Raw genomic sequence first — 12,405 nt, forward strand, 5'->3', positions numbered from 1 at the left:
AGAATTATACCTTCTCATGTTTAAGTATTTCAATTGGTAAAGTTATGCTAATTCTTTTTGTTATATTTTAATGGTGTTGTTAAATAAAGTTTGTTTTGATAAAAGCTTCCCAGTGGGGAATCAAATCATACCTGGAGTGAAACATCTTATCATAGAATCATAGAATCTACAGTGCAGAAGGAGGCCATTTGGCCCATCAAGCCGGTACTGACAACAATCCCGCCCAAGTCCTATCCCCATTACCCCACATATTCACTCTCCGAATCCTCCTGACACTAAGGGACAATTTAGCATGGCCAATCCACCTAACCTGCACATCTTTGGAGTGTGGAAGGAAACTGGAGCACCCGGAGGAAACCCACGCAGACACGGGGAGAACGTGCAAGCTCCACACAGACAGTGACCCGAGGCTGGAATCGAACCCGGGTCCCTGGTGCTGTGAGGCGACAGTGCTAACCACGGTGCCACCGAGCCGCCCATGCTTATGCTCAATCTAATGCCAAAATCAAAAAATGTTGGGGTCGAGGCTAACTTTATAATGTACCTCGGAGTTTCTGATCTGGTCCCGAACACGGGTCCTGGCATATCTGACTTCTGTGACATGTGTGTCACAGAACATGAGATATTCATCAAAGAGCTTCTGAGATGTTTAGGGCTGTTTCCTTTTCTGGATCATTCCACCCTGTGTGACCTTCAGGATATAGAAACATAGAAGATAGGAGCAGGAGGAGGCCATTCGGCCCTTCGAGCCTGCTCCACCATTCATCACCATCATGGCTGATCATCCAACTCAATAGCCTAATCCTGCTTTCTCCCCATAACCTTTGATCCCATTCGCCCCAAGTGCTATATCCAGCCGCCTCTTGAATACATTCAATGTTTTGGCATCAACTACTTCCTGTGGTAATGAATTCCACAGGCTCACCACTCTTTGGGTGAAGAAATGTCTCCTCATCGCCATCCTAAATGGTCTACCCCGAATCTTCAGACTATGACCCCTCGTTCTGGACACTAGCAACAGATTTTACCACGATAAGATTAGATTGGGTGTGAAGTGGTTGTGCAAGTAGTTAGCACACTGTCTTTGACTTGTGGGAATTTAGTTGGTTTCTAACCCAGACTTGTGAATAAAAACTGTTCCCTCTCTGTTGATTCTTCAGACCCTATGCAGAATGAATGTGGGCAGTATTAACACAGTGGGCGAGATTCTCCGACCTCCCAGCCATGTGTCTCCCGCCAGCGGGAGGTAGCACCTTGTTTGTTAGCAGCGGGATTCTCTGGACCCGCCATTGTCAATGGGAATTCCCATTGACGCCACTCTGCATTGACGGGAAACCTGTGGGCCGGGTGCGCTCCCGGCAGGACCAGGAAATCCTGCCAGCTTGAACGGCCAGAGAATTCCGGCCGATGTTTCAGTGTGAGTCCCAGAACAACCCACAGTCCTCACATTGGTCAAGCTCTTCATCCTGCCCGACTGTCTGCCTGTTGACTACATTTGCACCCAGATGTCCTTGGAGAGGGAACATGCACTATCCACTATGTCTGAGGCTTTCAATTTGATTTGATTTGATTTATTATTGTCACATGTATTAATATACAGTGAAAAGTATTGTTTCTTGCGTGCTATACAGGCAAAGCATACCGTTCATAGAGAAGGAAAGAGTGCAGAATGCAGTGTTACAGTCATAGCTAGGGTGTAGAGAAAGATCAACTTAGTGTGAGGTAGATCCATTCAAAGGTCTGACAGCAGCAGGGCAGAAGCTGTTCTTGAGTCGGTTGGTACATGACCTCAGACTTTTGTATCTTTTTCCCGACGGAAGAAGGTGGAGGAGAGAATGTCCGGGATGCGTGGGGTCCTTAATTATGCTGGCTGCTTTGCAGAGGCAGCGGGAAGTGTAGACAGAGTCAATGGATGGGAGGCTGGTTTGCGTGATGAATTGGGCTACATTCATGACCTTTTGTAGCTCCTTGCGGTCTTGGGCAGAGCAGGAGCCATACCAAGCCCTGCAGGGGCTGGAGTTCTCCATCAGCCTCGGAAACAATATTTTAATTTAACTCTAGGTGTTTCCTTTAGAGTTTTGTCTTTTGTTACATTTCCCCCTTTAAGGGGCTGTCACATTGTTTAATTGGTACATTGGGTAATCAGTCTGCCTCACTTTATTGGTACTCCGGGGGGAGAGTGTAAAGCAACCTATTTCTTTGCACCTATCCTCTTCAATGTGGCGGCTGGGAGATTTAGAAATCCTGAAAGGGGTTTGACGGGAGAAAAGGTGGAAACGGAATGCTTCCTGGAGCAGCAGCAAAATGGCTCTAATTCCTCGCAAAGGAAGTTGAGGATGCAATAGAATCATAGAAACCCTACAGAGCAGAAAGAAGCCATTCGGCCCATCGACAACAATCCCACCCAGGTTCTATCCCCGTAACCCCACATATTTACCCCACTAATCCCTCTAACATACACATCCTGGGACACGAAGCGGCAATTTAGCATCTCCAATGTATGTAACTTGCACATCTTTTGGACTGTGAGAGGAAACCGGCGCATCCGGAGGAAACCCACGCAGACACGGGGAGAACGTGCAGACTCCACACAGAGACAGTGACCCAAGCACGGGAATCGAACCCGGGTCCCTGGCGCTGTGAGACAGCAGTGCTAACCACTGTGCCACCGTGCACAGAAAATGGAACAGAAAGGACAAATGGTATTCTCCAGTATTCTCTGCTGCTTTTGACAGCAGCATTGGGGCAGATTGATAAAAAATAAATTACTGCAGATGCTGGAAATCTGAAATCAAAAGTAGTAGAGGCGGGTACAATTCTGCCTTTTAAAAAGCGTTTAGACAGTTACATGGATAAGATGGGTACAGAGGGATATGGACCACATGCGGGCAATTGGGACTAGCTTAGTGGTTAAAAAAAAGGTGGCATGGACAAGTTGGGCCGAAGGGCCTGTTTCCATGCTGTAAACCTCTATGACTCGAAAACAGCAAATGCTGGAAACTCTCAGCAGGTCTGACAGCGTCTGTAGAGAGAGAACACAGCTAACGTTTCGAGTCTGGATTACTCTTCGTCAGAGCGTGTGCGCGCGGGCGCGTGTGTGTGTGTGTGTGTGTGTGCAGATTGAACTTTGCTCCCTAATGTGGGGGTACAGTGGGGGAAGAGGTGAATGTCTCAGTTCATTAGTTAGTTCATTAAATGCCTATGGGAGTGAGAGCAATAAGGAGTCATGCTCGAGTAAAGTTTTTAACTTTATTTATTAGTCACAAGTACGTTAACACTGCAATGAAGTTACTATGAAAATCCCCTAGTCGCCTGTTCGGGTACACTGAGGGGAATTTAGCATGGCCAATCCACCTAACCAGCAGACTGTGGGAGGAAACCGGAGCACCCGGAGGAAACCCATGCAGATATGGGGAGAACGTGCAAACTCCATACAGACAGTGACCCAAGCCAGGAATCGAACCCAGGTCCCTGGTGCTGTGAGACAGCAGTGCTAACCACTGTGCTACCGTGCTATTCATACACTGATGGGTTGCACAAAAAGAGGGTGGCAGGAGGTTCATTGGCATAGCCATAGGTACAGGTGTGGCTAAAGGGTGTAATCTCTCATGTAACTAGCGTGTAAGGTAGGTAGGGGCAGTTCCTTGAGAGAACCAGCATAGGAAGAATGGGCAGAAAAGCCTCCTTCCAGGCTGCAAGATTCCATGACTTTCTTTACACCAGGACAGGTCGGAGAGCTCTGGCTCTGAGTTGGTACCTGAAATAACTCCTCCGGGACCGCCTCCACCCATTCCTCAGTCACGTGGATTTGTTGATATGAGTTGAACAAGACTTCAATGGTTTTGGGGGAGCCAGCACAAGTCTTTAGAACCTAGAAGGAAGGAAACAACCTCTTGAAAACACGTTCAAGCCACCGGTTTATCTATTTCTTGCCCAGATTCTGACACGGTAGATAATATTGGCCCCTCGCTCAGGGATGTAGGCCACTGTCTGCAAGAGGCAGTGCTGATTTACACCCCTCCTTTCCGATAGATATTTCTTCACACTGGATTCCATCGGTACCAGGCACAGCCCACTTCCTTGGTGTGTGAATTGAGCCAGCAGACCTTGTCTAATGGTCTGAGTGTGGCAGTAAATATCACAGAGTCTGAGCATCCCCTTACCCAAAGGAGCCCTGGCTGAATGGCTAGCCCTCTTGCCTCAGAACTTTGGCTGGTTCAAATCCCTTTCTAATCCAGCGCTGTGGGAGTGCTGCACTGCTGGACTTGCTGCCTTTCGGATGCAATGTTAAACCTGAGGTGATAGTTCAGAGAACGAGTGTCTCCCTGGCCAATACTTATCCATGATGTGGAGATGCCGGCGTTGGACTGGGGTAAGCACAGTAGGAAGTCTCACAACACCAGGTTAAAGTCCAACAGGTTTATTTGGTAGCAAATACCATAAGCTTTCGGAGCACTGCTCCTACGTCAGATGGAGTGGATATCTGCTCTCAAACAGTGCAAATCTTGATTTCTGTGTCTGTGCACTGTTTGAGAGCAGATATCCACTCCATCTGACGAAGGAGCAGTGCTCCGAAAGCTTATGGTATTTGCTACCAAATAAACCTGTTGGACTTTAACCTGGTGTTGTGAGACTTCTTACAATACTTATCCCACATCAGACCATAAGATATCGGAGCAAAATGAGGCCATTCGGCCCCTTGAATCTGCTCCGCCATATAATTATGGCTGATAGGATTCTCATCTCCATTCTCCTGCCTTCTCCCCATGACCCTTGATCCCCTTATTAATCAGGAACCTATCTATCTCTGTCTCAAAGACACTCAATGACCCGGCCTCCTTTGTGGCAATGAGTTCCACAGATTCACCGCCCTCTGGCCGAAGAAACTCCTCCTCATCTCAGTTTTAAAGGAACATCCCTTCACTCTGAGGTTGTGTCCTCTGGTTCGAATCTCTCCCACTGGTGGAAACATCCTCTCCACATCCACTCTATCTAGGTCTCTCAGTATTCTGTAAGTTTTAATTAGATCCCCCCCCACCCCCATCCTTCTAAACTCCATCGAGTATAGACCCAGATTCCTCAACCGCTCCTCATATGACAAACCCTTCATTCCTGGGATCATTCTTGTGAACCTCCTCTGGATCCTTTCCAAGGCCAGCACATCCTTCCTTAGGTATGGGGCCCAAAACTGCTCACAATACTCCAAATGGGGTCTGACCAGAACCTTATACTGCCTCAGCAGTACATCCCTGCTCTTGTATTCTAGCCCTCTAGAAATTACTAAAAAAAAAGATTGTCCAATCGTGATCATGTCACTGTTTGTGGGATCTTGCTGTGCACAAATTGGCTGCTGTACTTCCTACATTACCACTGTGACTACAATTCAGGATTATGTATTTGATGTCCTGAGGTGGCGCTATAGAAATGCAGGTCTTTCTTTCTCTGAGTATCCACATGTGGAGCTGAGATCTCCCAGTTCCCGACGTGGGACCGTTCCTGGGCGGTCGGAGTGTGACGGGCGTCAGGGTTTTTCATGAGGTCACCAATTACTCAGCCACCTCCGTGTTGTCCATTCGATCGTGGATGGCGGGCACAATCTGGAGGCGGGAGCTGGTAGTGGTGGGTCCCGTTTTAAGGGCATTCGAGTTGGAGAGGGTCAGCCTTGAGGGGATAGTGTATTAATGTAGTGGCCTATCGAGGGAGGGAGGGTGGGCGGGAGGGTGGCGGCCCCATGGCTCAGTGATGCCTCCTGGAGGTCATGCCAGAGGTGGCCCCATCCCTCAATACAGCCACAATCACAAACTCTTTAGATGCAGGAATACCTGGCACCTTATAGTCACCACGATTAAGCTTAGGCCCAAGTATTCCCACTCCTTCAGCACTCCCAGTAAGACATTGATTTCCTCAGTGATCTTCGCTCCTCTTTGTTCTTCACCAACACCTTCAATGTCTTACGTCCTCCCAGCTCCCTCATCTGCTGGGACACAGCCCACTCTCCCTCGAGCAATCGCTCAAATTGAGGAGGACATACGCCACAGAGTACAGCCCATGTTAGGAGCTTTGCCTGTGGAGTCTTTTGCCAGTTGGAGGCTGTTGTGCTGCAGGGACCCCACGGTTCTGGCTGACGGAAAAACTCCCTCACTTTATTATTCATCCGTGGGACAAGGGCGTCGCTGGCTGGCCCACATTTATTGCCCATCTCGAGTTGCCCTTGGAGGGCAGTTGAGAGTCAACCACATTGCTGTGGCTCTGGAGTCACATGTAGGCCAGACCGGGTAAGGACGGCAGATTTCCTTCCTTAAAGGACATTGGTGAACCAGATGGGTTTTTCCAACAATCGGCAATGGTTTCATGGTCATCAGTAGATTCTTAATTCTAGATATTTTTTTATTGAATTCAAATTCAAAAATTTGTGGTTATGGGGATAGGGCCTGGGTGGGATTGTTGCCGGAGCAGACTCGATGGGCTGAATGGCCATCTTCTGCACTGTAGGGATTCTATGATTCTATGAATCTATGGTTGATGCTGAGTAGATCAGTCATGGTTGAGGCATTAGTTGAGGCATCAATATAGCCTTAGTGTCCCTTGTTAGACAGAGAGAAAGGAGGCCGGGATTATTGCCCCCTGTCGCACTTCCTGTTCTAATCTCGGGTGGCAGTAGGCTCTGACGAGCTCCTTCACCAATCCTCAACTTAGTTCAGATGAGATCTCTTCAGAGAAACGTAAGATCGGTTGAGGCCTTTCTATCCAGGAAGATTCCACAGGGATAATGATGTGAGCTTGCTAGTTTTCACAGCATGAACCAATGTGTTTGGGATTAACAAGCAAGAACATTGTGAAGAAGAATTAAACTCAAACACCATTCTTTGAATAGAGGCCGTAGCGTGTGGACCCGCTAATAACTGGGCCGAGATAGCTGGCTAGACGGTAAAAAGGAAATTTTGAGACATACCAAAGAGTGAAAGATGTTTTGATTAATCTACAATGCAAGATAACAGAGACAGATGCATCGGAAGTCAATGTATTAACGTCTGTACGTAACTCTCAGCAAGTCCCCGTGATCCATCACCCCTGTATTCATTAACCAACATTGAGTTCTTGGCCAGGTAATGCCTCGATTTTAAAATTCTCTTCAAATCCCTCCCTTCTCTATCTGTAATCTTGTTTTCAAATCCCTCCCTTTCCTATCTATAATCTTGCCCAGATCTGTCATCCTTCAAGATATCTGCATTCCTCTAATACCCACCTCCATCCTCCATTTTAATCGCTGCACCATTGGTGGCCATGTATGCAGATGCCAGGGGCCCTTAGCTCTGGAATTCCAGGGGGGTGGGTGGGGGTGAGGGCGGGGGTGGGGGGGTGGGGGGGGTGGGGGGGTGGGTGGGGGTGGGGGCGGGGGTGGGGGGGTGGGTGGGGGTGGGGGTGGACCATGCAAAAGTCAATTGACGTAAGGCGGGATTTTCCAGTCTTGGGGCGAGCGTGGCCAGAAAATTGTCACTGACCTAATATCTCCTTATGCATTTGGTGACAAATGCAGTTTGCTATCTCACCTGTAGAGCACTTTGGGACATTTTATGACATTGAAGTTACTTTTATGAATTTAAATTGCTGTAGTGAAAGTGCCATGGTGCGATAGTTAGGGTGAGGCATTTGATTGGCCAAATTAGCCTTAATTTAGGTTTCTGTATCATGGCTGCCCATCTCTGTGTAGTCCCCATTGTAAGAAGTCTCACAACACCAGGTTAAAGTCCAACAGGTTTATTTGGTAGCAAATACCATAAGCTTTCGGAGCACTGCTCCTTCGTCAGATGGAGAGGAAATCTGCTCTCAAACAGTGCAAACAGACAGAATCAAGTTGCAGAATACTGAATACTAATCAGAATACAAAATACTAATCAGTATTCTGCAACTTGATTCTGTCTGTTTGCACTGTTTGAGAGCAGATTTCCACTCCATCTGACGAAGGAGCAGGGCTCCGAAAGCTTATGGAATTTGCTACCAAATAAACCTGTTGGACTTTAACCTGGTGTTGTGAGACCTCTTACTGTGCCCACCCCAGTCCAACGCCGGCATCTCCACATCATAGTCCCCATTGGCCAGTGTACACGACCCCCAACCATTACCTTGGGAAAGGCAGCCGGCCACACCTTGCGGGACCCATAGTTGAGTAAGGTCTGGACAGTGCAATGAGGGTTAAGCTCTCCCTTGAAGGGCGCAGTCTGGATCACGTTGGCCAAGGGTGAGCACCCATTGTAGTCAATGGCGTTGACGTCAGCATTGTGTCTCAGCAGCAGCTGCACCAGCTGGAGGCTGGCATTCTTGGAAGCCTTGTGCAGCGGACTCCGCTTCTCGTGGTCTACGGAGTTGACGTTGGCACCGTACGTGATGAGGACCTTGCAGACTTGGAGGTAGTCTTCCTGTTCCTCCGGTCGCCAGGCGCTCGCGCAGGCGCTGGCCAGCGGCGACTCTTGGTGGATGTTCAAGATGTTGACGGTGGCCCCGTATCTGAGATAGAGGTGGATGTGATTGTGGAGGCCGTGTTTGGCCACCATGTGCAAGGGGGTTTCCTGATCCTCCTCGCTCAACTGGTTGACATCTGCACGGTACTTCAACAAGAGTTTGGCACACCTAGGAAGATAGGAAACGGAGAATGGGTTACTCCCTTATTTCATTATTTCCTGATGCGCGTTATCACACACGAGGCTTGATGCTCAGGAAATAAAGGCTTTTATTTGCTGTAACAAGGCAGCTACTAATTATATACACGATCCCAGACTGAGGGGTCCCAGACAGAGCAGAGACCTTTATACCTCTCCCAGGAGGCGGAGTCCGACTGGGATGTACCACAATAACTATAATACAAGGTGTAACAGCCCAACCCTAACCCCAACAGCAACAAGTAGAACAACCCATCCCTAACCCCAACAGCAACATATATACATACTTGTAGTACTGGCCAGACCCTGGCTCAGTACTATCTAGTGGGAACCAACGATGGTTCACCACATTTCCCAAGCTTTGGAATTTTCTCCCTACTCTTCTATTGATCCTGTGTATGGTTCGCTTAATTGATGCAATTAAGATTAAGATTAAGATATTTCTGCCCATGTAATTACATTTATATGCTAAGCATCAAAAAAAGCTAACCCGGCTTTAACTTTCATAAAACTTTCATAGAATCCTACAGTGTAGAAGGAGACCATTCGGCCCACAATCCCACCCAGGTCCTATCCCCATAACCCCTTGTATTTACCCTAGCTAGTCCCCCTGACACTAAGGAGCAATTTAGCGTGGCCAATCCACCTAACCCGCACACCTTTGGACTTGACTACATTTTAAGACTTGAAAGGCATGCTGGGTTAGCTAGAAAATTGACTGCATTTTTGAAAAGTACAATGCAAGCAAAAACAGGCCTTTTTAATAAGCGAAACAAAGTTTTTCATGAGCAACAGCTGTGAGGCAGCGAGATGAGGATGGATATATTGTGGAACTGTGAGTTCAGCTAGAAGTCTGCTTTCGAGACCTGTTCAATCTGTTTTGGAGTTCTGTTTTGATCAGTACAGGACTGGCAGGAGAAGCCAGTCTCTCTCTCTCTCTCTCTCTAGTTTTTTCTCTTTCTGTTTGCTTTTGTAATGATTTAATGTTAAGTTCTGTTCAATAAAAGAAATTCATCGTACTAGGACCATCTTCGTCTATTCAAAGGAATGAATGGACCCTGCACCTTTCCAATGTTAAGATGCTTCTTAAAACTTACCATGTTGACTAACCGGCGGCACGGTGGCACAGTGGTTAGCACTGCTGCCTCACAGCACCAGGGACCCGGGTTCGATTCCCGGCTTGGGTCACTGTCTGCACGCTCTCCCCGTGTCTGCGTGGGTTTCCTCCGGGTGCTCCGGTTTCCTCCCACAGTTTGAAAGACGTACTGGTTAGGGTGCATTGGCCGTGCTAAATTCTCCCTCAGTGTACCCGAACAGGCGCTGAAGTGTGGCGACTAGGGGAGTTTCACAGTAACTTCATTGCAGTATTAATATGACACTGATAAATAAACTTAAAAGCTTTTTTGCCTACCTATCTTAATACTTCCTTTATTCTTTCATGGGATGTGGGCATCCCTGGCAGGGCCAAAATATGTTGCCCATCTCTAATTGTCCCTGAACAGCCAGACCCTGCAGTGGGCAGTTCGGAATCACATATAGGCAAGCGGATTTCCTTCAAGGACATTAGCGAACTAGATGGGTTTTAACAAGAATGGCTTTGTGGCCACCATTACTGAAACAAATGTTATATTCTAGATTTTATTAACTGAGTCTCAGCTGCTCCTGGTGGGGATTTGAACCCATTTTCCCCACAGCATTAGTCTTAGTTTTTAAAATTCCTAGCCCAGCGATGTTACCACTACACTGCCACCTCCCTTACGCAGCTCAGTGGCACATTTATTTGGGAACAAACCAATGAAGTATCTCAAGATATTGATGCTATACAGAGGTAAGTTGTTACATTTATGTTGTATCGAAATTGTGTAGGAATTAATACCAAGCGCATCATATACTTAATAGAAACATAGAAACTAGAAGCAGGAGGAGGCCATTTGACCCTTCACGCCTGCTCTGCCATTCATTTTGATCATGGCTGATCATCAAATTCAATATCCTGATTCCCCCCCCTCTTCCTCCCATATTCTTTGATCCCTTTAGCCCTAAGAGCGATATCTAATTTCTTCTTGAAATCGCACAACATTTTGGCCTCAACTACTTTCTGTGGGAGTGAATTCCACACACTCCCCACCCTCTGGGTGAAGAAATTTCTCCTCACCTCAGTCCTAAAAGGTTTACCCCTTATCCTCAATCTATGACCCCCTAGTTCGGGGTACCTGGACGAGCACTCAGATCCTGCGCGGATCAGCTGGCGGGGGTATTCACAGACATCTTCAACCTCTCTTTACAACAATCTGAGGTCCCTATCTGCTTCAAGAAAACGACCATCATCCCGGTACCTAAGAAAAGCCAAGCAGTGTGCCTTAATGACTATCGTCCGGTGGCTCTGACATCCATCATTATGAAGAGCTTCGAAAGGCTAGTCATGGCACGAATCAATTCCAGCCTCCCGGACTACCTGGATCCACTACAGTTTGCCTATCGCCGCAACAGGTCCACAGCAGACGCCATTTCCCTGGCCCTGCACTCAACCCTGGCACACCTAGATAACAAGAACACCTATGTCAGACTCCTATTTATTGACTACAGCTCAGCCTTCAACCATTATTCCCACAAAACTCATCTCCAAACTCCGTGGCCTGGGCCTTGGCACCTCCTCTGCGACTGGATCCTGAACTTCCTAACTCGCAGACCACAATCAGTAAGGATAGGCAACAACACCTCCTCCTCGATCATCCTCAACACCAGTGCCCCACAAAGCTGTGTTCCCAGCCCCCGACTATACTTCTTTTACACCTATGACTGTGCGGCCAAATTTCCCTTCAATTCGATTTTCAAGTTTACTGACGACACCACCGTAGTGGGTCGGATCTCAAATAATGACGAGACAGAGTACAGGAATGAGATAGAGAATCTGGTGAACTGGTGCGGCAACAATAATCTCTCCCTCAATGTCAACTAAATGAAGGAGATTGTCATTGACTTCAGGAAGTGTAAAGGAGAACATGCCCCTGTCTCCATCAACGGGGATGAAATAGAAAGGGTCGAGAGCTTCAAGTTTTTCGGTGTCCAGATCACCAACAACCTGTCCTGGTCCCCCCATGCCGACACTATAGTTAAGAAAGCCCCACCAACGCCTCGACTTTCTCAGAAGACTAAGGAAATTTGGCATGTCCGCTACGACTCTCACCAACCTTTACAGATGTACCATAGAAAGCATTCTTTCTGGTTGTATCACAGCTTGGTATGGCTCCTGCTCTGCCCAAGACCGCAAGAAACTACAAAGGTTGTGAATGTAGCCCAATCCATCACGCAAACCAGCCTCCCATCCATTGATTCTTCTACACTTCCTGCTGCCTCGGCAAGTTAAGGACCCCATGCACCCCAGACATTCTGCCACCTTGTTCCGTTGGGAAAAAGATACAAAAGTCTGAGGTCACGTACCAACTGACTCAAGAACAACTTCTTCCCTGCTGCTGTCAGACTTTTGAATGGACTTAACTTGCATTGATCTTTCTCTACACCCTAGCTATGACTGTAACACTACATTCTGCACTCTCTCGCTTCCTTCTCTATGAATGGTATGCTATGTCTGCATAGCGCGCAATAAACAATACTTTTCACTGTACATTAATACATGTGACAATAATAAACCAGATCAAATCAAAATCAAATGAAAATTCTGGGCTCCCTCCACCATCGAGAACATTCTTTCTGAATCTACCCTGTCTAACCCTGTAGGAATTTTATA

General features: G+C 47.4%; 1 protein-coding gene across 2 annotated transcripts in view; it reads right to left on the reverse strand.

Annotated features, from left to right (window-relative positions):
- asb18 (ankyrin repeat and SOCS box containing 18) overlaps window positions 1-12,405 on the reverse strand; it is a 50,273-nt gene that overhangs the window by 2,672 nt on the left and 35,196 nt on the right. For both annotated transcript variants that reach the window (XM_078228977.1, XM_078228978.1), the window contains 2 exons: window positions 8,124-8,628; window positions 3,758-3,871 (listed from right to left, as the gene is read on the reverse strand). In XM_078228977.1, the coding sequence (XP_078085103.1) occupies window positions 3,758-3,871; window positions 8,124-8,628 (619 nt within the window). The remainder of the gene's footprint in view (window positions 1-3,757; window positions 3,872-8,123; window positions 8,629-12,405) is intronic.

This window comes from Mustelus asterias, chromosome 14 (assembly GCF_964213995.1).
Source record: "Mustelus asterias chromosome 14, sMusAst1.hap1.1, whole genome shotgun sequence".
NCBI lineage: Eukaryota > Metazoa > Chordata > Chondrichthyes > Carcharhiniformes > Triakidae > Mustelus > Mustelus asterias.